This window comes from Xylocopa sonorina, chromosome 9, assembly GCF_050948175.1.
Source record: "Xylocopa sonorina isolate GNS202 chromosome 9, iyXylSono1_principal, whole genome shotgun sequence".
Classification (NCBI taxonomy): Eukaryota; Metazoa; Arthropoda; class Insecta; order Hymenoptera; family Apidae; genus Xylocopa; species Xylocopa sonorina.
In genome coordinates, this window is record NC_135201.1 from 10,000,001 (window position 1) to 10,027,269 (window position 27,269).

A 27,269-nucleotide genomic window follows, 5' to 3' on the forward strand; every position below is an offset into this window, starting at 1 on the left:
AACGTTTATCGATATACCTTATTTGCTACACCTTTATCGTCTTAACAATCAGCGATACTAAATAATCATTGTTGCATCGACCCATTTCCTGAAATTCGTGAGTTCTTGCTCATTTTCAACGAAAAAAAACAGCCTGCCTACTTCAGATTTTTAAAAACAAGACGTCGCGCACGTCACAATATAATTTTCCATTCTCCTTGCTTGTCAATCCAGTTTATCAGTGTGCCACTTGGCAAATTATTAGCTTCGTATGCTTACGTAACACAGCATTTCAGTTCAGATCAATTTTTATTAGTGTCGTGTGTAAGAAATGGAAGAAATGATTGGAATACTTTATTCGACCAGTGCTTAACCCAAGGGTTCGTACAATAATGTCTTCTTAGGCCGTTCCTATTAGCCTCGAGGACGTTCTCCAACGCCACGGCCCATCCGAATGTTTAGACAAGGCCCCAGAGGGGGGCGATGCAGCGAGGAAATGCACATGGCCCTCTTACACCCTGCTGCCCGATATTTCTTGCACGTGCAGACGTGAAAAGTTAATTAACGAAGACGAAGAAGCAATTAGAAAGTTGGGACGCATGTAGTTTCACTATCAGTGATATCCGTGAACAAAGTGAGTGAAGTGTTGAAACCGTGGCGGTGCAGGTAAAAAGAAGTTAAAGAATCGACCATAACTGACTACATCACTGACTACATTTTCAAGTAAATGTAATATACAGAATTAAAGAAAACAAAGGTACAAGGAAAAAGATAACGTTGAAAGCATCAGTTATCTTAAAATGTACAGTCTTTGACCATGTATCATCCTGATTTCCAGGCCTTCCCCACTAACAGCATCGTCGATTCGACTAACTTCAAAGGAATGCAGTAGTCTCTCAAAGTATCGCAGGCCGAGTCACGCGGATATCCAGCCTCTCGTCCCTGCACAGTATGCTGTTACTCAAGATTTCCTTAAAATTCCCCAACATCCCTTTGTCCCGTTGAAGGAAATCTCGCTTGGCCGCGTGCAGTTCGCGGGGCTTCGTCGAAACGATGTAATCACGTGGAGAGCACATCTTTCCGGCTTTCTTTTTAGTAACATTAAGGGAGAGTTAAATGAAAACAGTTTTTATCCCAGAGAGTAGCTAAGGCAAGCGTGGAGAACTGGAGTACCATTATGCGAGTGCGTTTAACGAAGGGGCAATAATCGTGCACTGTACAACTGTGCATCTGTGCCACAATTTCTTCATTATACCATCGCTCGTGGTGTATTCAGATTTTGCACCAGATTTTTAAATCATTCTTTTCTTTTTCATCGCCTTTCTTCTACTTTAGCGATTTATAGTTTTTTGCACAAAAGTTTCGTGTACGTAATAGTTCGACAATTTCCCATGCGACAATTAATGGTTTTTATTTTGGGGGGGGGGGGGGGGGGATGTGTCTATCCGATGCAACGAGTAAGGCTGACAAATCGCACCACGGTATGATTAATCATCTTTCCCCAATGATTCATACCTCTTTTTTTTTCTCAATGTTTCTGTGCAAACGATGAATGTGACATATATCTGGTCGATCATAGAATCGATTATGTATCGAATAATTCAGGTGATAAATTAATTACCCGTACAAGAGTAAATGAAGGATGTGCAACGATAATCTGTTGAGAAAGTCACGTTTCATTGCTCCTTAGGTACACCTGCACTTCATTCAACCTATCAAAGGAACGATCACTTCAGAAGCAGTCTTAGCCGATTTATATTTATCAGCAGATAAACTAAAAGATAATAAGTACGTTACTAAAGCAAAGCGTTATCGAAGTCTACTGCCTCGCTTAAAATCAGCAGACCCCAAAAAAAGTAGGAAACTACTATTCAAAATCCAATCGTTGGCCTTTCATTGAACTTTTAAGTATCCTAGATATTGTTTCTCGAACGTTTTTAGTCCTCCGACTGGTAATTTATTTCCATGATACGATTCATAATACTGTGCTCCTTCGCATGGACTGCGTTTTTATCGTGCTCAGTATTTACATTTAGAAACAGGTCTTTTTAGCGATGTAGCAATCGACAATACTTCTGCACATGTAAAACGAGTTCTAACCAATGTCAAAGAGACGCCGCATTGCGTTCCTCTTCATCTATAAAAAATTTCCCAGTGAGGAATGTCGAATACAATTATTAAGCGGAATTGTTCAAGGAATCTTGGTATTTTTTGATTCTGAGTATTCCACGGAAATGATTGAATTAATTAACTTCTTTCCTCAAATGTTTTACGAAGTCTGAGTTTACTTTATTTAAAAGGACGAACGAAGGAGTCACAAATCGTGGATGACAATTCGAAAAATAGTTAATTTTCATTTCCAACAGGTATGAAACGTACACATATTAATAGTATAAGTGTCCTGGGAAGTAAAAAATAAAACATTCTCACGCTTGCCTTTTGTAGACGTAAACAAATGTTCCGTACATCTACGAAATGTTTGCCCGTTTTTTATTATAACGAAAATATGAAAAAAAGCAGCTGCTGTTTCCGGTAGATTAGCATGAGTCAGTGAAGGAATTAGGCACACCAATCAATTTCATATTGTAAGATTAAAAGCATGTCTTTTGATTAATTTTTCTTCAGTACCTTTCCGATACACGAGAGGTTCAAATTTCACTTCCGTTTGAGATTTGAATGGATTGTTCTACGATAATTTCCTACTGACGAACTCGCAAATTCTAGACGATTCTTATCAGGAACTTCTCCCATGGGCAATGTGGTGTGTCCGTGGTGTTAACAGGGAGTTGATAGAGCGAACGGAAATTTGATTCCCTTAAATGAAAGCACGCGTCGTCGTGTAAACCAAATCCGAGGCTAACAAAGCGATAGCGAAAATTCGATTCGTGGGGCGTGCACGCAGCGAAACGATCTTCCTCTATGCTATTTAATAGTCGACATCTTCGTTTGTATATTATGCATTTTACAAAGCTTCTCAAGAGCGCCACGCCCTAACAGCAACATTTTCGGAGACAGTAGTTTTATTCGGCTATCCTTACGCTGACGTGTCTTGGTTGATGATAAACCGACGCTGTAGATAATTGTATACGTGATAAAAACACGCGATGGTATGATTCATCCGTGAGACCTCTTATTTTTTCTCTTTCTCTCTCATTCGTCTACAGATAAGGTGCATCATTTCATTCTTCTTCCGTTGCCGATGCTATGTTAATTGGAAGAGGAAAAAATTGAAAAAGGCTTCGAGATTGTATTGCGATTCGTCATCAAATTTGTTTTTACGTCATCGTTTTGTCTATCTAATCAAGTGCATCCTTCACCAACTCTTTCGGCTCACACGATTCCACTAAACAAACTACTTTATCTCTTCAATTGTCAAGCAGTGGATATAATCAAAACAATTCCATAGATGGTCATTATAAGTTTCATAATAACGTCTGCCTTTACGTAAACGAAGATTCCGCAATTACCTTTTTAATCGAAGAATACGTCCTTGCTGCCTCTGACGCAATTTACAAACGTTGCAATTCGTGTCGTAGACAGTTTTTAATTTCCAAACTTTCGTACGGATCTTTTGTCCCCATCTCCTAAATTATTCATGCGGTAACGGTCACTGAAATCTCTATAATTATTCACGAGCGATGATAATAATGTTGCTTGAATCCTCGAAGCGTCCCCTCTTCAGTGGTAATAAAAAAGAAAATTATTTTCATTTAGCTGGTGAAGTATCTAGGAAGTAAAGGAAGAATGGAAGGAATTAAGCGAAACCGGTTCGTAATTTTTTTTTCACAATCGTGTTATCTACGTGTATATATGTGAACGCGTGTCAGCTCGAACACGATACGAACCCATAATTACGGGCACGGTCACAATCGGGGATCACGTAAGAACATAGGAATAAAAGTTCGAGCCTCGTTTGATATCATTACATAATTGAGTATCGCGTCTCCGACGGTGCTGTGGTTCGTTCGTATGAGTAATAAGCATTCGACCAGTACCTGAATGAGCGCCCACTAATGAGAGACAGGGTACCGGAAATACGACCATACGATGTTTTCGCATAGACCGCGAGGAAACAGAATGAGCAGGCAAAAATGAAATATCCCCGATGAATAAATGATATCGACGGATCGATCAGAGTGACTTTTCCTTCTGCTTTAATGCTTCTCTGAACGTTTGTTAATACCACCGAAGAATTTGTTGATAACATCTTCGTCGATAGCCGTGAAAAAATTGTATTTATATCGATAATTGGTGAGGCACGATAAGTTCGGGAAAGAGTCGAACGAAACGTATGAACAGGTCATTATGTACAGTTATTCCCATTAATATTCGATCGTTAATATAATTTGCATTCCAAAGCTTTAGATCTTGAATATGCAGTGGAGAACAAAAATGTATAATGTATAAGAGTGGATCGTATAGGCGACAAAGATAAAAAAACAATGTAAACGCATTACAAATCATTTTTTGGAATGTTAAAGTTTCGTATCGAGAGTTACGTTCTATTTTTTGTCTATTTTACATTTTCATACCGATCGATAATGGCGTTCAGCAGTACTCGCAATAATCCAGTTACCGTTAAACACATTTCCTTATACTGGCCTAAATAGTCGGTGTTACGCCCTAAATTCCGAAGTAAAGTAACGTTACAGGAAAACCTGAACGGCCATCGATAAGTCGGCACGCGGTTAATGCGTTATTAAAAACGCTTAAGTATCCACGCCGGTTTTCGTAAATACTCAATGGTATCTTTACGAGGGCAGAAAAAGATTGCTATTATGGATATAAAATATGTAGAGTACGATCAGAAAGCGGGTCACTGGAAAGTAAGGTTATGTGCCGAATACTTTTAGCAGGGACTAGATGCGGACGTTCCCGGAGGAAATTCTGTCCAAGCTGATATAAATAAAACGTTTGAGCTGACGATAACATCGCGGTGGCATCCTCGATTCGATATTTAAAAAACGGACTTCGCGAAAGTGTCGAACCAGTCTTCGAGGATTAGTTCGACTGACGTGAACGATGTAGAAATTGCCCTAGAGCGTTTTGAATGCGAAACGTGTTGACACTGGTTGACATTTTGGCCTTTCATTGAAGGCTGCGCGCGGTTCATTAAGCCTCCCGTGGTTCTCTTCGCGTCCCGGTATGATTTCGAACGAGCTCTGTAGTGATTCAAAAGCAAGGCGGAATTGTTTCGCGGCAGAATTGCCGACGCGTTTTCTGTTCGTGTGTGTGTGGGGCGGGGAACGAAGCGAACGATCGTCCGATCCGCATCGTAGCTGGTGAATCATCAAGGGGGCACGCCAGACGATGGAAACAATACGAACGTGAACGTAGGGTTAGCTCATCGAATTCGCACGAAACGGGAACTTGCCCGTCCTAGTCAGTCCGGTTTCCATTCGTTTCAATCGCGTAACTCGTTAACAATTCGAGAATTCGAAAAATAACCTGAAAATATCATTAGTTAATATTCTACGGTGATGTTCGATCTGGTTAAGGTAGACAAATTTCAATAATTGCCGATTATGGGTTTATTTCTTGATTGGGCAATTCAATTGATTGTCGCGTACATTGTGATATAGGTAAGCAAGAAACTTAACTTAAATAGTTGTGACATTAATTACGGTTATACGTTATGATTTATTCTGATATACTTCTAATGTCCATTGTTTGGAATCTAGAAAGTAAAAAGTACCTTTAATTTCGCGAAACATATGTAAACAAAGTAGCATTATGCTAATGCGATGAGTAAAATGCTCATATCCTCGGTTTCATGACTTCTATGAGGATATAGCGGTCTTTCTACCGTGTATGTAACGTAACTGGTAAGAACTTAAATGTAGGGTTGTCTGGTGGGAATTAGGCGGAGCGAGTGAGCTACTTCCCCTGCTTCTGTGTCGTTAAGCTTGTTTGTGCCTAGCCAACAAGTCATCTTTGCACAATAAATCATTCTCAGGTCATAAACAAACATTTCCACATTTTCATTTACGTGCTAAAATTTGCAATCCAGGAAAATGGGAATACTGAAGAAATTGCCATTAAATAACGTACTTAAACCGAAAACACTGTTCTCACGCTATAAGCGCGCCAGTTTGACCCGTTCAGTTCGCATGGAGGGGGATTCAGCACCCCAAAATCCCCTTTCCCATACACCGAAAATCGCAGATCAACGACACAGCTAACGCTCGAAGTATTCAAACACGTTTTCACCGTGCTGTTTCGCGCGATCGATTTCAAGGTCCGCGGTTCATTCTTCGAGGAGGAAGCCGCCTCGTACCAGTCTCAAGGTTCCTCGAGTGCACCGCACTCGAGAGAATACTCGAACGTGGTCCAAGTTTGTGAACTCGCCATCATTGATCTGCGTTCGACAAAGAAAGGCCATTGGCCGATCCCACGCGTCACTTCGTAACAATAACTCTATATCTCAATGATCGATCATTTCATTTTCCTTTGATCCTCATACACAGAGACACAGGTAACATCTTCCTCTACAGTTCTGTATCATTTGTTCACGTTGGTTCATCCACTTTCCTGTTACACTATCAGATCGTAAACATTCTGCATATAACAACTAATTGCGAATCGTCTAACAGCTATTGATCTTGCAGCGTTATCAGTTGAACGCGTACCCTTCATCAAGTTGAACCATTATCACGGTACTCCATTTCAGCAATGCTCTTATAATTCATATCGCTATCGTTAGTCGGTACGAGTGATTTATGTAACAATAATTATAGTCGAATATAGCGATGTTATTGTACGTAAAGGTGTACGTATGTATGCTTCGAGGACGCGGATTCATTAGAACGATGCCTACGACAAAACGGGGACAGGTAACAATCACAAGCAATAATTACGAGAGCTTACTTCCTCTTGTTTCCTTATCTATTGATATTTATCATATTTTCTCCGAAATGCCTCGCGAGGTTTCTTTGCGATCGTGATTTTTAAACTTGGGAATCGTTTGGTGGTGACTCATCTCAAAACGAGGACGACGATGTACAGTTTCTGGTTGTGACTTCTTTTCTGCAGCAGTTTCATTAAGGAAGGTAGAATAGTAGCTTACAGTCGAAGCAAGAGAATTGCACCGTGATATAAACAGATAAAATTACCTATTTTTCTAGCCGAACTTTCCTAAATAGCAGAATAAATATTCTTTTATTATTTATTTTGTTTTGTTTACTTCGTAATATTCTTGTTTTATCGCATTGTAGGAGGGAAATATCCGGAGAATTCAAGTTACGCTGGCTGGGTGCAATAATGAACGTCGAAATGTGTTAATTTGTGTTGCCATTGGGAAAGTGGAACAGCAATGTTGGAAAATCCTTGACTAGCTGTTTTTCTATTCCGTTTTTCCTTCCCGATTCGACAAGTACACACAATTTTTCTTACAACGCTCTCTGCAATGGAGTTCTAACAATTGACGTTTTCAACGACCACATAAGACTTGGCACGAAAGTATCGGAGATTATAAAGATACGGCATACGTACCTTCGTTAAGAACCGCTCCAAAGTGCAAGGCATAATACCAAGTTCACTCGCCGTTTGACTACCCGTCAAATCTAATCACGTCGGTTTGCAATAAATTCAATAGCTGCGATTAGTTAATTATGTAATAAGGTATCAGAGAGTTGATAAGCGTATGGAGAAAATATAGAACGTACCCACATCACGCACTTAAACACATATCTACAACTCTCAGACCTAACCTGTCCACTTAAGCCGAACATAACTCATACGTATTATTCAAACGTAGAACAAGCATATCCGTACATTTAGTCCCGGAATAATTTAGTTTCCTTTTTATCTAGTTCAAATCTGACTCACGCACCAGTATACTTAACCTCATCTAACTCGTGTCGTCCCTAACCTAACCTAATCTACACTAAACTCACGTTCCAAATTCTGGATGTTAGCATAATATACCAAGCTTAACTCGCTGTAATCTAATTTAAATGCGTCTAACTTAATTAAATATTATATGTGCGCGCGCGCGCGCACACGCATACACGCGAACGCAAAAACGGAAGTAGACGGCATTAATTAAAGAGAGATGAATTCTATTCGTTCGTGTATCCGCTCATTGTTAAGTTTCTTTTCCTTTTTTCATAACCAACTCCGCGCTGCTGTTCAATATATAATAAGTGTCACGCGATGGAATTGTTAAAGTGATACGAAAGTTTTCAACGTGTCTTATTTATTGTGTTCTTCTATTTCGTCTCAAATCGCGTCGCCTTCGAATGAAACGGCTTCTCAGTTGAAAATTTTTGTATGTCGTTCCACGCGCGCATCGTCCACCGCCGCATCATCGCCTTTTTCAATAATTTATTTTCATACGATGGTTCAAAGCGTCGAGTAACTGCGTTTATTTATATCGAACTGCCCGACGAATCGCCTCAACCACATTTCTCAGTCGTGAGAGTTAAGGACGCGCGAAAAGTTGAAACGGATCAGACCAGCGTTTCGACCGGATATTTCAATGGATTTCGAGGCTCGCTTTAATAGCTACGCTCGCCTGGAAAAATTTTTAAGGCATTTCTTAATCTAGCAATCACAACTTCAAAGCGTCCGATCGAACTCTTCTTTCATCGCGGAGCTTCGTTCTCTCTTTCGTCTTTTTCCTCCCCTTTTTTTTTTGTTCTTTTTGTAAAAAAGCGAAATGAAAAATTGACCAGTAGTTTCTAAGCGTGTACAACGGAACAAATATACTTAAGAGAGATCGGAAACGTGGCCAAGCGGAAGCAGGTGTGATCTGCTTAAATAGGATTTCCGCGCCTTATGTAATATATGTAATCACGACACGTCGCTGCGTCCACAGGCATACACATTCTATCGATTGATCCGTTTCTAACCGCTGGCACGAAAGATGTACGGAGCCGTCGGTTGTTAACGATGTAACCGTTCCGGGTAATCTTTATTTTTAAGATCTCTACATTTGTTCATTTAACCATTTTATTTTATTTATACGCATCACATGTCATATATTATATAATTATTAATATATAATATATTAACGCGGATATTATTAATGATAATGTTAAAAAGGATTATATTAATAATATCGATGCAACTAATGATTACATAAGAGTATTATATAGATATGCGTATAAGAACGTCAAAAGACTTACCGTTGCTTTTACTTAAGTCAATTTTTGTTTTCTTTTTATAGCGACTTCTTTTCGCGCCATCCTGCACATTACTTAGGTACGAACTCGTTAGTCGAACACACACAGTCATTCGTTTCGCGACGCCGTTCGCCGTATCTTAAGTCAACTCCTTCTCCTATAGGTCGTTTTAAATCTTAACCAGAATCGTGGTGACGTCGCGTCCGGCTAAGATTTAAAAGTTTAAACGGGAAACGATTCGCTTGTGACGTCCACGGGTTTTATCGGCTGCGAACAATTTAGATCCCCTTTTGCAATTGAGTACGTCCGGGTAGACTGGAAACGTTTCGAATGCTCAATGCACATTTCCCGCCACGAGTGACTCGCCTTTGTTTCTCGATCGTCGGAATTCGCGCCAGCTTTGCGAAGAAGTCTCGTATGTTGCGAATTCGACCAGCATCCCAACCACCTGAGTCTTCGTTTTGGCACGCTCCGTTTGCGTTTCGAAAACGAGAAATAAAAGGAGGAATATAGTGTGATTCAATTTGACCAATCTCAAGGGCCCCGTTTAAACAAATCCAGAGTGGATCTCTATAATTAGATGCCCAACGCCGACAGGCACAGACATCGAGCATTACGAATCGAAATTAACCAGGTCAAGATTCTTGTTTTCCTCGCGAGATGTTAATCCTGAAAGGATCTCGATGAAAGAAAGCAGACGCGAGTGACTCGTGTCGGATCGATCGCTGCGCACGATTTTATGGCCACGCGGGCTGATGAGATCGGGAAACGATTTGATTTCGTTCAGAATGGGCGAGCAGTCGATTCGATTTCCAGTTTGTCAGCGCAAACTGGCTCGCGTGAAATGGGAATTTGATGGCGCGGTGATCGTGATGTAAATTCCTAATTAGTTACTCGATTTGGCAACCGTTTCGCTCTCGGACTTACTCGTCCACAGCATGCGCACAGATCAGCTAGCGACCTACCGATTCGATCCCATTACCGTCGTCGATGGTAAGCCACGTTAAGAGGATTTCAAATCGCGTTATTACGCGCGTGGGCGTCCAGTTTCGTTAAGCGTTCACGTCAAAAGACATCTCTTAAAGCATCGCGTAATCAGAGGCATGTATCGTTACACGTCGCGCTCCTTTCGGAATTTATAAGTTCTCTCTTGAACCTCGCGGGTGAAAAATAGAAAATGTAAAAAAAAAAAAAAAAAAAACGCCGACAGAACCTACGATCTTCTTTATCGTATCGTGTTACTTATATTTGCGTGCGTGTTGCGTGCGCTCATTGCGCCAACTAGCGAAAAACAACATAAGTATCCGGTTCGCGCGACCTTATCGCTTTCGGATCACTTGGAGAGGAGAGAAAAAGGAGATGTTCATGAATATGGATTTCGCATTTGTCAAGATGCAGTAGTCAGTGATTCATCGACGTTTCAAGCCATGATCAGCTGGAAATACCCTGCTCTTACTTGTTCATTTCATCTACGTCAGAGTTCTGGTAGATTTCGTATGTAGAAACCTTTCCTGCAACGAACCGTTGATACATTAGCAAACGAACGACGATCGAAACGGACACACCATCTACTGGCTTATAGTGGTAAATAAAATAAAACTGCTGCCTATTTTTCAGATATCCTCTAGCGTAATTAAATTGCAAATGTCCACGATGTCAGTACATAGTAGTGTTAACTTCGTGTAGTTCTTTTTCATGCAGTGATGTACTCGTTAACTTTAAGGAAGGAAAAAAAAAATTATAATCGGTCTGTATATCCTCTTTTCTTCCGACGACAATGTTTTATTCTTATTCAAATCTCGCGCAAAAATGAACAGAGTAAGAAGTCTAATTAAGCGAACGTGCTCGATCTTTTTCTTCCATCCAATTGAACCGAAGCAGTACTTGATGTGGTTACGCATAAACATGGTTGCGAAAGAGTGCAATATTATAGGAGGGAGGTTTCAGTTCGAAACAACGGCGGGAACGTTCCACAGTTACGTTGATTAACACTTTCGCTACGATATATGAGTCATTGGTGGTTCGTACATTTAACCGTATCGAAATTCTTCGTTTTTAACGGTAATCCGTTCTGTCTCAGAGCGCAGTGAAACTTCATTTTAACCAATAAATTTCAAATACGACGGCCATTACTGTAGAGACGATAGAACACTGTTAATTTCTTTCTCTAAATGCCAACTGAAACTTTAAAAGAAATTATATTTGTAGCGAACGCGTTAAGGAGAAGGAACAAGAACCAATGTGGTGTCCGTTAATAAGTATCGAAGGATGCACTGGCATGTGTCTTGCGTAAATATGCAAAAAATCGAAGCTCCAAGTGTAAAAACTAGAAAAAAAAACGAATATTTGTACGCTGTTCTACGAAAGAGGTAAGAAAGAACGAAATGGTATATATATAATAAAAACTTTGTATGAGAACTTTTGCCGCTAATAAAACGAAACACTTGTTACGTATCTCTTCATAGATTCTAACGATTTTCTGAATCAACGATCATGCAACTTCTGTTCACTGTATATATATATAAAATACATGTCAAGATCTCATCCTGTCGAGCAGATACCGTGTTCGGAACTTGTTTTTATTCGCGAACGTTCCTTTTTAAGCTAAAATGACGCGATTCAGCGTCGAGTCAGCCCTCTTTTGATTTCCAAACGGATTGTTTGTTTTTTTTGCGTAGTGCTGTAAATAATGAATAATAGACGAGAGACCTATTACATTATTGCTCTAGACGCGCATAATAATAATTCCGCCAGATTAATTCCTTAATTTCTTTACTGCCAAATAATAAAGAATCGAGTCGCTACGATCGAATGTTGTGCACTCTGTCGAGTAAGTCGATAGCTTGTAATATTCGATAGCAATATATGTATATATCTACCGTTCGTTGGTGGAGCCTGAAAAGTATAATAAATCAACGGAGTTGTGTATGTATATGTATATGTATATACATATAAATATAAATTTATATTTATATGTATGTATGTGTGTGCGTATGAACGCGTGTGCTCGTATGTGTATTGTCGCTGTATGCTCTCATAATGTGAACACGTACGTACGATATTTGTTCTAAAAAAGTTAAAAACGGACGTTCGTGTGTTCGCTCCGCGAGTGAGTGCACGTGTGATATGAGCATTAGCGAATTATTTATTTCAAATTGATCGTTTTGAATTTTTTGTTGTTGACTGTGGAAAAAATTTCTATATTTTCGTATTTACGATGACGATGTATACGATTTCTTTTTAATCGTTGTGAAACAATCTCTAGCGAAATTTATTTAGATCTTGTTATGTATTTGTTGTTTCTAAATTGTACATATATGTATTGTTCGTGTAGGGCAGCCGAAGTTGCGTACGAGGATATTCACGCATGCCTGATGGAAGCATAATAGAGCACTGCATTAACGGCACGGACGTCCGTCGAAGTCAAATGTGAACCTCTTTTTGCAAACATACTTTTGAACAAAATTTTTGCGCAACTTTACCGCACATTCGAATCGCATACCGGCAGAGAGGTATAAATAGAGAAATAATTAATAAACGAAAAGATATTATATTTGACAAATTTCCATCATCTTTTTCTAAGTCTTTAGACGTCAATTGGAAAGGGATGAGATTGAACAAACAGTAAGGGGAAATAATAGCAGCAAAAGCAAGGAAAGAATTAAACTAACGATGGTTACTTGCTGTAACTTCTTGTATCACGCGAAACATTGCCAATTATAGTTTATAATAATTTAATCCAATGCGTATTAGGCGGGTTCAAGAGATCGTTTATCATTTCACTGTATTTCTCAGTCATTGTAAAATGACTCTAGAGTCCGCCCGTGTTCAAAAGATGATATATACATCATCTAATAATAATAATACGTTCAACTGTACATGTTTATTAAAGTACCTGAATGGAAACCACTATCTTGTATTTTTTCTTCATCGTAGAGAACAGATCGTGTTTTTCCCGCATATAAACGATATATCATTACACTTATTCGCGAAACTCTTTCTTTGTTTTCTCTCGTGTCTATATAAGCGCGCGCGCGCGCGCGCACCTACCACACAAAACTGTTTCATCATCATCACTTTCTTCTTTTCCAGTTCCCATCCGCAAATGCATCTCTTCGTGCGTATCCAAGAAGCAAGCTTCCCCTTTTCCTCAAGTTTTTTTAATCATTTTACCGTATTCACGAGTCTTGGCGATACTTGTCTGACGTCAAATATCTACGATACCGCACTCGTCAAACATCAACGATAGCGAGTTGCTTTTTTTCAAGGAAACGTGAACTCGATAAACGCTGTAAAAGGGTCGAGTGAAAGGAGCGAAATGGTTATATAGCATCTGCGACTTTTCCATTTCTCCGCGTCATTATCGTGAAGAGAAATTCCTATGAGTCAAGTAAGGAGGCGTAAAATAATTAATTCCAATGATGTAATTGGAGAGTTTGGTAACTTGTAAAATTTGAACGATTCAGGTGTCAATGGAAGAAAGGAATAGTCGCTGGAAATGGTCAGCATCGATTCTTAGAATCTTTCCTGTTTTATTTATTATCGCGACAACATTGTCTTGGATACGAGAAATAAAATACTACAACGTAAATGAGCGATTCGAACACGATATGCATTGATCGGTGCACTTCGCGAGAAAATGCATTACACGGCTATCACTACTTGTTGGACATTGATCTCGTATCTACATCACGCAATACGATAGCGCAGGTAACGTGTTTCACGTTTCATGTATTGGTGACGTACAAAACAATTTGTATTAATTTTTGTTATCAGTGATCCCATGGTATAACTTGATATTCTGCATCAATAGTACATTGGTCTGATCAGAGCATTGATTTAACATTCTAAGAAATTCACAACAGTCTCACAGTTTAGATTCTTGATATAGTACTGTTTATCTATGGTCTATATGTTATTTCATGAACTTGGAACAGTTATCTTATCGTTGTATTACATAGACGGCTATCTACTATAATTTTTATAAATAATTTCGGCCCAGTCAACTGAATACTTTTTGAAATGCAAATACGTTGCATGTACGTATCTCTTACTATATCTTTTCCTTTTTTGTTTACATCGCAATGTGATGTTTAAGGAAAATGTTTGTAATTCTTGGACGTATTACCGTTAAATTTACCATCCACTTTTAAATGCAGGTGGAAAAAATTGTCTGCAAATATACGGACAAGCACGCTAGTTCTCGAATACCATGGTACATATTCATATATTCGAATTCTTAAGAGATTGAATTCCAAAGTACCAAGTTAACTGTACGCAGAAATTCCGTTGATACTTGACTGTTCGAGTTCTGGAACGCTCGAGTCCCCGAGCACCAAGATACAATACCAAATTTCCAAATGTCAAGAGATGCGACCACTCGAATTCCCGAGCTTTTTAACCCAAGATACTCGAATGCTGCAAGTGTTCAAATAGGGAGTCGACAATTTAAACGTAAGCATATTCGAATATTAAAAAATTTAAACGCTGTGTATCATCGCAATTGAAGTGATGAACATGACCAATATTATGAATCACTCGAATAAAATGTCTGTCGTGAAAGGCCCTGGGGAAATTTTCACCTGGTTTCCTCTAGGATTTTCACTGTAAGGAGAACGTTGAACCAGATACTAGTCAGAGTGAAGATAACGATTTTACGTCGCGTTTAAGATCTGAAAGCGGAATTCATTAAATTTCTCCTGGATTGTTTCATTAAAGATCGAGGAGGTCTTTCGCGAAAAGAAAGAACTTGCAGAAACTCTCTTCCAATTTCAAACTTTGAGGACTCTGATCAACCTGAGATAGAGATAAGGATAGATAGATATATGTATCTATAAAAAGAAAACGAGGAAAGGAGGATACTTTTTATTCACCATAAAATATTACAAAGAATAATTCAAGTAGAATATCTATGCATCCATCAATGTGAAGCCATGTGTAATAGGGCTTCACGTAGCAAGCGCAGAGACAGGGATTATATCTATGCTCTATCAAATACTGTATGAACGTTCGATAATGGTACGTCCGGGATTTTTTTTTTAATATCCCGAATGTCACAGTGTTGTATGTCTAAGTTGGTGAAATCTCGAGGTCCGACCCGCTTTCAAGATTGCGATTTTTCGCTCTTTCTCTATCTTTCTTTTTTACTTCATTACATGAGCATTGTGTGCCAGCGACATCAACTAAATCGCTAACAAGCCAACACTTCGCAGGTACATCTCCCCAACGTGAAATGAAGCTCCACTTGGATGAAGATGAATCCTCCTTCTGCATTGTTAAACCGATTTTCGAAAATGAAGCACCTTTTCAGTTATGTCTTCTTTGAACAATTATATCCCTCTGCGTCTATGAATAGTTTACTGCGCAAACAAATCAGTGATTTTCATTTAGCCAGTCTGCACCAAATTATGACCAAGAACAGGAGCCTAGTTGGTCATAATTTGAGAAAAATATGATCCTAATTTGTAGAAACTCATGGATGTATCGAGTTACAGTACACCAAACGAGAAGTTATGTGGCGATATTTTAAAATAGCATTTTTGGCGCCAATGTAAAAATGTCGCAAAATTCTATTTTTAGTAGACATCACTATGGATGAACTAGAGGAAGAGTTATCTAAGAAAGCGACCTGTGAACATGTATGGAACACGAGAGGTAAGCTTCAAAGTTGATTAACATTCTAAAGTTGTATAATTTCGGCCTGCCAAATGGTCTTGAATTTTTTAATACATTAGATGGCAGCACTCGCTAAGTTACTCAGAAACTCATAAGCTATGTGTTATTTAAATTTCTAAAATATTACCCCTTAACTTTATATTTTTATAATCATTAATAATCGTTAATTCTTTATTTATCTAGACAATGCAACTATCAAATTAAAGAGAAATTATTGTATAACTCTCTCTAAGTTGAACGTACTAAGATTGACTTTTATTTCAAACTATCTAAAGTACATGCGTAAGGCCTGAACTAAATGAACTGGAAGTTTGCTGTTTCTTGGTAAACTCTGTTTGAGAATCACTGGTACAAACAAAATCCGAATTTCCAATATAGTGAAGTTCGTGCAAAGTTTGGGGTAGTGTAACGATTTCACGTCGAGTGCGCACGAACGTTTACCGCGATTACACGACCAGTCGTCAAGGGTAAAAATACTGCAGTACCGCTGCAAAACTTTTCGTAGAAACATCAACGCGCATCGGTGATGTATTAGTCACGCTGTCGCCTCTCCATCATTCCGTTTCTCTATTTTTGGTGTTTTTTTAGTGCAAAAAAGCTTCTTCTTAGCGATTGTTTAAAAAAACTTTTTGATCGAACGCCAGCATTCGTCTGGCAACTCAATCACACATTTTCTTTTGCAGGCAATACAGTAGAACTTATTTTTATAGATTTCCCCTGAATCATCGATTTTTACAGGTTTCATCCATGTATAATATGCAGCTTGAAATTTAACATAATATATCTATAACTTAGGTACTTTTTCATCTACTTAATGTTTTATTTTCTAGATTCATTTTTTGAGAAGTGTATGTGAAAAATATCTGCCTAAAATTGTACTCGTGTACACCTTTACATCGATGTTATTGCCAAAATTAAGCCATGGCAATTAAAAGTTTACTTCTTTAAATAAACGTAGTTTAATTCACTGCTGTGACGTGATGTAGCAGAAATAATCAGAACGAAGCTAAAAAAAACCGGAAAAACCTCTCAGTATTTTTAATTTCTTGTTTGGAAAACTGTAATACCGACCGTACTAAGAAGTAAAGGTTTTATTCTGCCCTCTATGTGTTTGAACGATAAGTTTAGGTGTTATGTAGCTAATTCATTTTGAGATACAAATAAAATACACATACACGTTCAACTTGTATAAATAAAATAGAGATATCTGTGCTGCTCTCTATCCCAAGGTTTGCGTTTTAACAAAGATGAAAAATTTCCTAAAGATACACGCATAAAGCGAGTAGGTCAGTTGGCAAGATAACTCTTGATCGATATTAAGTAATCTACTTAATCATACATAACCTTAGTCGAGCATCAAATAAACCATAAAAGAGTTGTACCTCATCAATAAAGTTAAGAAACATTTCTTCGTAACGATCGTACTACAATCGTGATCGCATGGAAGTTTTTACCAGATCAAATGTATCACATGACCTTAGATTATTTAAGCTGAAAAACACTGTGGCTGTAAACGAAAGGTGACCATGGTTTGTCCAAGCAGTGTCCTAGCGCATCTAGCAAAATTTCTTGTAACAGTCAGTTGTATGAAAACTCTCAATAATAAGTATGATAAAGCAAGCACCTGGTCATTTCGTGCCTTTGAAATTCTGCTTTCGCACTCTATATTGGGAGCACTCAGGTTTGGTAAGAATGCATCTTCTGATAATCTCGTAATTTGCATCTTGGTATATTCGCCTAGTACATTTTTAAAGCAGCATTCTCTGTACAGGGCCCCCTAATTGTACGTCTTATATGTTAGTGGGGGTCACGCAAAGGATTAGTTGGTATGAAACTACATAATGGTATTGTATTTGATTTTAAAACATGAAGCTCTAAAGGAAGGAACTGTGTTGTTAGTTATGCCATTTGTCAGATTTCTATTTTTGTTGGAACAGGTGAGAAATAATATTATAATTCAATGCACCGATTTGTAAGTGAAATGTGTGATAGAGAAAATTACTTTGCAATAATTTGTTAGGTGATAATTTGTTTTTTTGAGTGCACACTTTTAAATGGCACATAGAATTTCTGCAAAGTGCATGTTCTAGAATAATTTTATGTTGTCAGTTTTGCTTACTCTAGTATTATAAGTATCATCACATTTTTCAAAACCTGTGTGCATGTTATAAATTTCATCCCAACATTACAAATCATTCTCTAACAAATTGGAAAAGAAAATAATATAAATAAAACATGAAGCTTACTTTTTTTACAACTATAAAACTTATAGTCCAATCAATATAGCATTTATTAAACAATTATTCTAAGCTGACCATATGAGCTGTAGCATATCCTCAACTAAAAGAGAAGAAGAAAAGGAGAATTATAAATTACTTATAATTCTCATTTTAAAAATTATATTATTTCTCGCAAGTTCCAACTTATATTTGCTTTTAAATCAATCACAAAATATATAACTACATATTTTTATATCATAATTAACAAATAAGAGCAAATATCAATCACATTACTTCTTGCTCTAAAATTCAGGAAATTGGGGTGAATATAGGTGAATGTTCAGAAAAGAATCAATGTTTTAAAACACTGTCTGAAATTTTAGATTTATAGAGAAATATTTGCAGCTTCAGTATTTAAAAATAATTAGTACACGCTGTAATACATAGTAAATATAGAAGCACTTATATCATAAGTGTGCTTGCTGTTTAGAACATATTATTTTTAGCAATGTTACTTCCAGGAGTTCCATTTCTTACACCAACAACCAGTGTAGCGAAGTACCTAAGGATCTGCTATGATTGGTATTCCAAGATTGTTGATTTTGTACCATTGGCATTGTTTACTGCTGGTATCTTACAAGGATATGGGATTAGTGAAAAAGTTTGGCTTATAGTACTTTCATTGGGCATTTTGCCAGTATTCTTTCACCTACAAGCAAAGCGAAAGGAAAATCAAATAAGAAGGCATCAGTTGTTAATGAATATTACTACTACTCTGCAACTGTTAATGATCACGTTGGTTGGCTTGAGGAATAGTAATTACTACGTAATTAGCTTAGTTGTCTCATATATTTTTGAACGTTTCTTTATTGACGAGTTTTGTTACTATTACGATATACCAAGTACCGATCTAACACAATATTCTTTATGTTTCGTTGAAATTTTCATGATTTCAACGCTGAATGAGTTGTATATATAATGATTGTATAACTTTTATCCTTATTTAAACATAGTCATGAAAATAAATAAAGATAACCTTTATCCATACTAAATTCATAACTGTTGTATACTAAGATGAATTTCCTAGTATTATCTCTATCAAGTACTTCTAGTAAATTGAATATACGGAACAATAGGGATATTGAGAAGTTACTAGTATTAATATACGATAGTTGTATCAACTATATAAAGTTATATTTCTTTTTTATAAGGTATTTAAAAAACTATACACCTTTGTTAAAACTGCTTTAAATTTTCCAGATTCTGAAAAAGAGTGATGTTATGATAATGAATCAATGAGTGATCTCCCCTTTCCCAATGCATCGTATTCATTAAATGTATAGTCGTAGCCTATCTGCATTCAATACAGATACTATGATAATACTTAAATTCCTATAATACACTGGAAAGTTAATTTTCGGTTGAGATCGAAAACTGTTTGCTACAATGCTTCTGCTGAGAATTCGAGAACAGATCAATCGTAACATATCTTGAGTTTGACGAAGTCGTTGGGACAATTCGGTCGGTGTAATCAATTTCTTTTCTAACGCATACACAAGCAATTATCAAATGAATTAACCATAAGTGTGGATCTTCATGAGTGCAGATATCCAGACGAACTAGGTCAATGAATTGTATCGTGTGGTATTTTTGTTCAATTTTTCTGCGCTATACGAATTTATTAGTCGTTACAATACAATTCTAATGTTGTAATTGTATCGCTTGCACGTAACGAAATCAACGTGCGAGCGAGTTATTCATAACACCGTGAACGACACAACACTTTGCAGCAGCTGTTACTGGAAAATGCAAGTGTGCGTCTCTGCCATATTTTGGCAGAGTAACGAATAAAACGTGCAATATTTCATTTCCATTCACCGTGAATTTCGTGTGCCCCGAGCATCTGGTTTGCTCGCGTTCTCGAAAGAGTGATTAATATAATTATCCCCAATGAAATCGGTTACTTCTGTTCCTGAGACAAACTTCCAAGGTATCGGGCGTGACATGGCAGAACGGCTTGGTTTAGGGCCTGAGGTTCGGGAACTCAAATTAGGACCAACATTTACGAACAACAGATCGACGGCCTTTCATACTCTGAAATGTTAGTACACTCGGTTTCTCCAATTTATAACCTAAAGAATGTATTTCAACAGACAGTTCCCTTCGTCATTTCACGTTTAAACTGAACAAAAAGAATATTAACTATTAACGATATTGGATGTTTGGGTAATTCGAATGTTGCCACTTCAATTTCAGATGATTTTAAACCAGCGAGTGTTGATGTCTCCAAAGTAGCGACAGTGGACGTTGGAGCAAACAATACAATGACAGTCACTGTTCCACATTTAGATGGAGCTGGAATTCCTCACACAGTGTTCAAAGGCTCTCAAAGACCTTACCATAAAGAATGTGTTCTAATAATCGATAATGTCACTGGAGAGATTACTTTGGAAAAATTGACAGCAAACATACAAGTGAAAAAAACCCGGTACATAATCTTTTTATGGTGTGTTTAGTTACATCACATGTATATGTTGCATCATGTTTTAGAACAGAACCCAAGTCTCAATCACATTTAGGAGTTTCTGGAGGGAATAGTAGCAATAGGCCTATAACTCCAGTAGAAACGAAAAGAAGCCCTACACATGGAAGGGCAACTGGAAGAACAAGAGTTACATGTGGAAAGAAAAGGGAACCTAGCGTTCAGTTGCATCCAAAACAATTCAGTCCACTTAGAGTGTCTCCATATCATGGCAAAAGTCCACCTTCTACTTCAACCAATAGGTACCAATACTTCATCCTGATGTTAAATATAAACAAATATCAATAACAGTAGCAATTTATAATTTCATAATGACAGAAAGAAATTTGAACAAAGACTTTTAAAGAAGTGTAAAGTAACTCTTTGAAACACTGATTATGTAGTAATGTTATAATAATACATTAAGATTTCTTTCTAAACTTACTAAAAACACACAGAACTTTAGTTCACCAGTTCAACCATCAGTGGCACCTTCGACTTTGGCTAGTTTACCAATGATCGGTTCTGACAATGATGACTGTCCTTTAACATCATCCGGATCATTCCCGACTGTCAATTCTTCTGCAACTTCAAGGTCATCCCCAGCAACTAATAATCAATCCAATGTAAAACCATCTATGACCATGGATAGTGAATTGGGTACTACTCTGAGTTCTGACTCTAGTTCAAGTAGCTCAAGTTCTGATAGTTCAGATAGTGATTCAGATGCTGCAGTTACAGGAGCTAACGGTACATTATATTTTTATCTTTTCTTGCCAAAAATATTTTGCAAATTTGGAGAAAAATAAGAAATACATATATATACAATATTTTTTAGGACATTTAAATAGTACAGCTTCATCTCCTACACTCTTCATGCCAGGTAATCTCTTGAATGACGATTTGCAATTATCAGAGTCAGAATCTGACAGTAATTAATGGTAATGTATGTTCAAATTGCATATAACAATTTCTCCTGTATCAATACTTGCATTTCCGTTAAAACAGTGTTTTTCCAGGAACGGTAGAAGATCTTTTAAAGATTTTCTGTGCAAAAAATTCTGTTTTTTTTTCGGTATTTTATTTGCTATGGTATATCGAAAGATTCAGAAGAAATAGAATTCTGTTCCATATCACGTACAGAGAGAGAAATGTGTATAGCGAATCCAAAAGTATGCTCCGCATATTCTATATGTATTGCAGTAAGTTACGCTATATACTACGACACAGAAACCTTTTGCTTCTTGTGCAGTGAATATATCTGAGAAACTGTAATGAATACGAATGGTAATGTAGTGTATGTACATTTATTTATAAGGTAATAGGGATTGTACAATTACTACTGACTAATATCTAGTGTAATTATATGATCTTTACTTTCTTATATTATTTTGAAGGTAGAAATCTTGCCAAAATCTTTGATGTATTTCTTGAGAATACGGCAAATACTTTGACTCTATAATTTTCAATTTGATCGTTCATATTTTTCTTAAATAATTCTAAATACCTAAACATCGGTCATAGCACATCCGATTGGTTTTCTGTTGCAAACATTTTATAAATACACTAAAAGTACGTGTGATGTGTTACGAAAGAAAAAAATTTTTGATAACACTGTATTACTTAGAAGATATTTATTTAAACGAAATGTATAAATTTAATAAAGTATTCATTATAATACGATCTTTATTATACATACGCAAAACGTAAAAAATTTCAATATTAAATTTTGCAGTGAACATTGTAGAATTTTATGATTTCATTTAAAAATTCGTTTGAACTAGTTCCATTTTTGTACTATATTATGTGATTATCTTTGATATAAGACTAATAGAATTTGTAACATTCAGTAATAATTACAATTTGGCGTACAATTTACGCGAGCAAATTATTTTTATAAGTTTGATAGTCTAATATCAGTCTGGCAAGTTGACTACGTCGGCCCAAATGAAGATTCTTCGAGGATGTACAAATCTTGTACATATTGCTTGAAGTATTAGTACAATCGATGTTTTTATACTTTACCTTCAGAGCTGGTTCTACTGCGCGTAGAACGTGCAGGTTACTAAAAGAGACGAACATTTCGAATAAAGAAGTGACAGGAATATCCTGCGAAAGTTTCAGTATTGATGGAATATCTTTGTCAGAGTGTATTATTGGAATGCTAGCCTCGACAGTTCTCCGCACTATAAAAAATGTGTAAATAAATTAAATAATATAAACAATAAAAGGAAGTATTTAAAAAATACGTACTTATATTATAGTCTCTGACGTAAAAAGCAATACTATTAAAATTATATTCATCATATCTTCCATGATTACGATTAATGTCCGTATCGACTTGTTTTACATCATTCATATGAACCACATCAGGATGGTACTCCACAAAAGGAATTGGGCTGAACACTTGGTACTGATTAATGGTGTTCATACGAACCTAAAGATCAGTCCATTAATTAACTTACATATTATGTTAATAAATAATTTTTGTAAGAGTTAATAGCGCGTGTATATACTCTGTTTAAATAATCCAGTCGAAGTTGCATTCCTGTTTCAACGAATAGTATTAAACCATCAGGTGAGAATTTTCTTACGCATAAATCAGTAACAGCAATATTTAACAACTGATTTGGTTCAACTGCTGTAACAATATTTGGCAGCCGTATTGAGAGCCAAGTAACTTTTGATTGTTGTTTCTTATATTTTTCAGCCAATAATAATGCATATTGTTTAATCTCGTAATATATGTCTGCCCTACCTTTTGACGCAGAGTTAAAATTATATAAAAGGACCTATATATAATCCAACAATGTGAACAAATTTATGAACAAGTTTCTTAAAGAGATACCTAGCAAATAGAAAAATACCAACCACCATAAGGAAGGTCTTGTACTTCTTTTCCATGCAATCTGAAGCATATTGCTCCAAAAAGGTCAAAGCATCCTGCTTCTTTGTCAAATCTATGACCAATATTATATTTATTCGCGTGTTCTCTGTTACATATGGAACAGGTAAAATTTCAACTTTACCAAGCGGTTTACATACTTCAATTCTCTTTTTTAGTGTTTTACCGTTATTCATATCGATAAATTCTAAGTCTAATATATAATCCATTCCCCGAGAAGCATCAAACCTTTGATATCCATTTAATAATTTGTTGAATTTTAATCTGTGCTGATAATCAGCAATGATGCGAGAAGCTGTGATATTGATTGTACGGTCTATATCGAATTTAGCGTCGGTTTTCAATTCTTGTACGGTCGAAAAATCAGTATTAAAGAATATGTGAGTTTCATTAAAGTACGTCCACCGTAAAATATCAAAACGACCTGCAGCCTTGTTTCCTCGTTGATTACCAATAGGCCAAGAAACATTGCGTTCTTGTGGAGGCCCTAAATGTGCCATATTTAATATCGATTTCCGGATATCGGAAATTCTTTCTTGGATTTCTACAGACTTAATCTGAAATATCATTAAATAATTATTATAGTATTAAATGGTGATCACACGCATTGTTATGACACAAAACTTACTGCCGCAAAATAGGTGTTTAATTTGTAAATAACCAGGTGGTCGTATATTGGATATATTACGAGGGAATTTAAAAAGTCTTCATTTTTAGCTAAATCCTTCAAGTTCTGTTCGAATAAAAATGTTGACGGTAATTTGGTATATAAGAATTTTTGCCCTTGTATGTAACTCGAGCAAGGCATTGAGCTAGAGTGGACGATACATCGTCCAAAATTAATATCGTCCGAATCGGAATAGGCATTTTCCACACACCAATCTAAATTGCTCTTTAATTCCTGTATGATTGAGTTGCTCAAAAGGATTCCTGAATCTGAAAATTAAACAATCATTTGTTATTGAAGAATTATTAAACGAAACAGCATTTTAACATACTAATTGGTTTACCCAAGGAACAATATGTTGGAATATCTCCAAGCACACCAGTATGAACATTTTGACTTACGCTAATCTTGGTAACAAATTTGACTAATTTTTTAATATTAATATAGCTTATATCTTTGATCAAGAAATAGTAATCGTAATTCTCCAGGTAGTTATCAATTATGTATTTCATAGTATGAAATGGTTTCAAAATGCTTCTGGTGTCTGTGAATCCTACAATGCCTGGAAGAGTAACATTTGGCTTTGTCCCTTCTGGTATGGAAATGAAGTAACGTACTTTGTCCACAATGTGAGCAACTGTTTTATTAATTGCTATATCTCTGCTATGCAGGTATTGCTGACTTGTTATTACCCCTATAAACAATTTCTCTCTGATACCAAGCTCTGTAGAGTAGTATCTTGGGCGTATTAATGTTTTAGAGACTTTTTGCGCTTGCTGTGGTTTGCTATTAATATTTATCTTTGGTTCATATTCATCCAAGTCCTGGTAATTTGAATCATGCATCAAATACTCTGTATTCCCATTATAATTATCTGTGTCAACTGGTATTAACATCATACTGAGACTTAAACCCATGCTTATTCCAACTATTAAATATAAATTTGCCCAGCAATGGGATAAAAATATTCTTAATACAGGATTCATTTTTTGTTGGTATTTGATTATACATAAGATACATGCAACGAGTGTATAAATATATATATATATATTTGAACAATAAAAATCTTTTTCTTATAGTTTGGCTCTGTTCCACATATATTCAATATCGTATCTTTTGTAAGTTTCTATTGCAGTATCAAGCATATTATATTAAACGTGAACAGATTCCTCTCTTTAATAACCTGCAATACAAAATTTAATAGTTTCTCAACAGCTTGTTACTCTTAACATGAATATTTATGTACGCTGTATTCATTGAGTTAAATAGAAGAAATTAACATTTGTAAACATTGAGTAACAATATCTTAATATCCGTGTGATAATTCTTATATATCGTTATTTGTTTTCTCATCTCTTAATAAGTACCATGCGTGTAATGTAATATATTACATCACCAATTAAAAAGTTTGAATCATTTACCCTGCGCTTAAAATTAAATGATATTGCTATTCTTTTAGTGTTTAGAACACAGGGATTCCTTAAACAAAGTGTATTAACAATTTTACTTTCAACAATAAAAATAACTATGTACTCTAGTAACTTAACATTTAAACGAATTGCTTCCAGATGGCGTTTATATATCTGTATACACTGAGTTCTGTAGCTGCTGACACTATTTTTTGTTTAAAACTATGTTACAATTAAAATATATTATTGTTCGATAGTAATAAACTAATATTCAAACTTATAGAAATATACTGTTAGCCAGTTTGCTTAGGATATTCATTGTATGCATTCATGTATGTTAAGATGCTTGTATTAACATTGTGGGGAAGGTTATAACAAAACGTAAAATAATAACAAGCCAGTATGAATGCGTTAACAAGAAAAATAGTTGGTTTATTAAATAGATCATTTGTAACCAAAGAACGTATAAACATGCAATTGATGATCGCTAATAATGTTCACAGCAATAATAGAATATTGTACAGTGAAAACAATACCCAGAGCCATGTTGTACCTTATCGTTTTAACGTGGAACGGAAGGAGAAAGAAACTTTTTTAGAAATCGTACGCATGTATGTAACAGAAGATAAGGCTAGAATAAATCAATTACAGTTTATTGCAGCCGCATTGAACTATATGGATGAGTTTGGCGTGAATAAAGATTTAGAAACTTACAAAGCGATATTCAATGTATTCCCAAAAGGGAAGTATATTCCAACTAATAAGTATCAAATTATGTTGTTTCACTATATAAAACATCAAAATGCAGCATTGGCTATACTTAATAAAATGGAAGATAATTTTGTGTTACCCGATTACGAAATGCAACAAATGATTTTAAACACTTTTGGTAAATATAGTTTAGTCATAAAGAAATGTTGGAGCATGTATTACTGGTTGCCAAAATTTTCTCAGCTGAATCCATGGCCAGTTCCTAAACCTACTCCGACAGATCCTAAAGAACTTGCGCAATTAGCTATAAAGAAATTAGCTAGTGCAGATGTACAGGCCAATGTTGTTGTATATAATACAAAAGATATACCAGATGCGATTGATGATACATGGATTGTATCTAGTATGAGTAGATCGCAACAAGAACTGCTAGCTGTACAACCAACTGATAAATCGTTAATTGTAGAGGGCCCTTTTATGATTTGGGTTGATCAGTACTATATAGACTACTATGTATTGAAAGGAGATCCAATAAAAAGAGAGATTATATATGATGATTTTCATGGTAAGAAGATTGAAAAATCTTGCATATATTTTATATTAAAAAACGGAAATACTAATTCATATGTTACACTTGCAGATGTATCAGACTTAAAAATTCCATTTTGGGAAAAGCATCATTTTAAAATACCTCTTACTGTTCATGAACAGGATGATGGTGTATATTATGCAATGTGTGCTACAGGTACATGTTCTAAAGATTCCCTATTATCGTGGATAAGGTGCCTACAAAAAACAAATCCTATTCTAGAAAAAATACCGATAACGTTTAAGCTTAGTTCAGCCACAAATGAAGCATCATATATTGAAGATGCCAATGAAACATCTAATGTAAAACAAATATCTTATGATACAGACACATCGGAAAAATAATTTATTAGTTCATGTAAATAAAGTCATCTGTAAAATAATTTCGGTATATACTTTAATATATTTTCCTTTTCAAAATCCAGTAAATAATTGTGACATTAAAAATTTTCAGAGTTGAATAAATATAA

The 27,269-nt window shown here is 36.1% G+C and overlaps 4 protein-coding genes and 2 long non-coding RNA genes across 10 annotated transcripts; 4 read left to right on the top strand and 2 right to left on the bottom strand.

The window, feature by feature from the left end:
* Nucleotides 1-7,218: 7,218 nt before the first annotated feature.
* LOC143427154 (uncharacterized) lies at nt 7,219-7,781 on the bottom strand. Of its 2 annotated transcripts, XR_013102270.1 has the most exons (3): nt 7,644-7,781; nt 7,460-7,541; nt 7,219-7,366 (listed from the first exon to the last, which is right to left on the bottom strand). It is a non-coding gene; the product is annotated as an uncharacterized LOC143427154 (long non-coding RNA). The 2 variants fall into 2 exon arrangements; XR_013102271.1 differs by lacking the exon at nt 7,644-7,781 and having other exon boundaries at nt 7,460-7,580.
* Nucleotides 7,782-13,580: 5,799 nt separating this feature from the next.
* LOC143426791 (uncharacterized) lies at nt 13,581-15,493 on the top strand. Its single transcript, XR_013102186.1, has 2 exons — nt 13,581-13,814; nt 14,264-15,493. It is a non-coding gene; the product is annotated as an uncharacterized LOC143426791 (long non-coding RNA).
* A 1,527-nt stretch (nt 15,494-17,020) lies between these two features.
* On the top strand, nt 17,021-19,050 carry LOC143427078 (uncharacterized). The gene is made up of 2 exons (XM_076900934.1): nt 17,021-17,465; nt 18,520-19,050. Exons 1-2 carry the CDS (start codon nt 17,306-17,308, stop codon nt 18,975-18,977), a joined length of 618 nt encoding a protein of 205 aa, XP_076757049.1. The 5' UTR covers nt 17,021-17,305; the 3' UTR covers nt 18,978-19,050.
* A 354-nt stretch (nt 19,051-19,404) lies between these two features.
* On the top strand, nt 19,405-22,197 carry Eaf (ELL-associated factor). Of its 3 annotated transcripts, none has more exons than XM_076902152.1 (6): nt 19,405-20,099; nt 20,255-20,486; nt 20,549-20,782; nt 20,986-21,269; nt 21,358-21,465; nt 21,539-22,197. In XM_076902152.1, the coding sequence occupies exons 1-5, from the start codon at nt 19,949-19,951 to the stop codon at nt 21,456-21,458; spliced, it is 1,002 nt and encodes a 333-aa protein (XP_076758267.1). In that variant the 5' UTR covers nt 19,405-19,948; the 3' UTR covers nt 21,459-21,465; nt 21,539-22,197. The 3 variants fall into 3 exon arrangements, with proteins under 3 accessions (XP_076758267.1, XP_076758268.1, XP_076758266.1); XM_076902153.1 differs by having other exon boundaries at nt 21,358-21,460; XM_076902151.1 differs by having other exon boundaries at nt 21,358-22,197.
* On the bottom strand, nt 22,188-25,183 carry Chpf (Chondroitin polymerizing factor). 2 transcript variants are annotated; one of them, XM_076902150.1, is made up of 7 exons: nt 24,709-24,828; nt 24,435-24,644; nt 24,053-24,360; nt 23,391-23,981; nt 23,036-23,311; nt 22,773-22,956; nt 22,188-22,705 (listed from the first exon to the last, which is right to left on the bottom strand). In XM_076902150.1, the coding sequence occupies exons 2-7, from the start codon at nt 24,601-24,603 to the stop codon at nt 22,395-22,397; spliced, it is 1,839 nt and encodes a 612-aa protein (XP_076758265.1). In that variant the 5' UTR covers nt 24,604-24,644; nt 24,709-24,828; the 3' UTR covers nt 22,188-22,394. The 2 variants fall into 2 exon arrangements, with proteins under 2 accessions (XP_076758265.1, XP_076758264.1); XM_076902149.1 differs by having other exon boundaries at nt 24,435-25,183.
* A 704-nt stretch (nt 25,184-25,887) lies between these two features.
* On the top strand, nt 25,888-27,159 carry Ecsit (evolutionarily conserved signaling intermediate in Toll pathway, mitochondrial). The gene is made up of 2 exons (XM_076900242.1): nt 25,888-26,776; nt 26,852-27,159. The coding sequence occupies exons 1-2, from the start codon at nt 25,903-25,905 to the stop codon at nt 27,142-27,144; spliced, it is 1,167 nt and encodes a 388-aa protein (XP_076756357.1). The 5' UTR covers nt 25,888-25,902; the 3' UTR covers nt 27,145-27,159.
* Nucleotides 27,160-27,269: the final 110 nt, after the last annotated feature.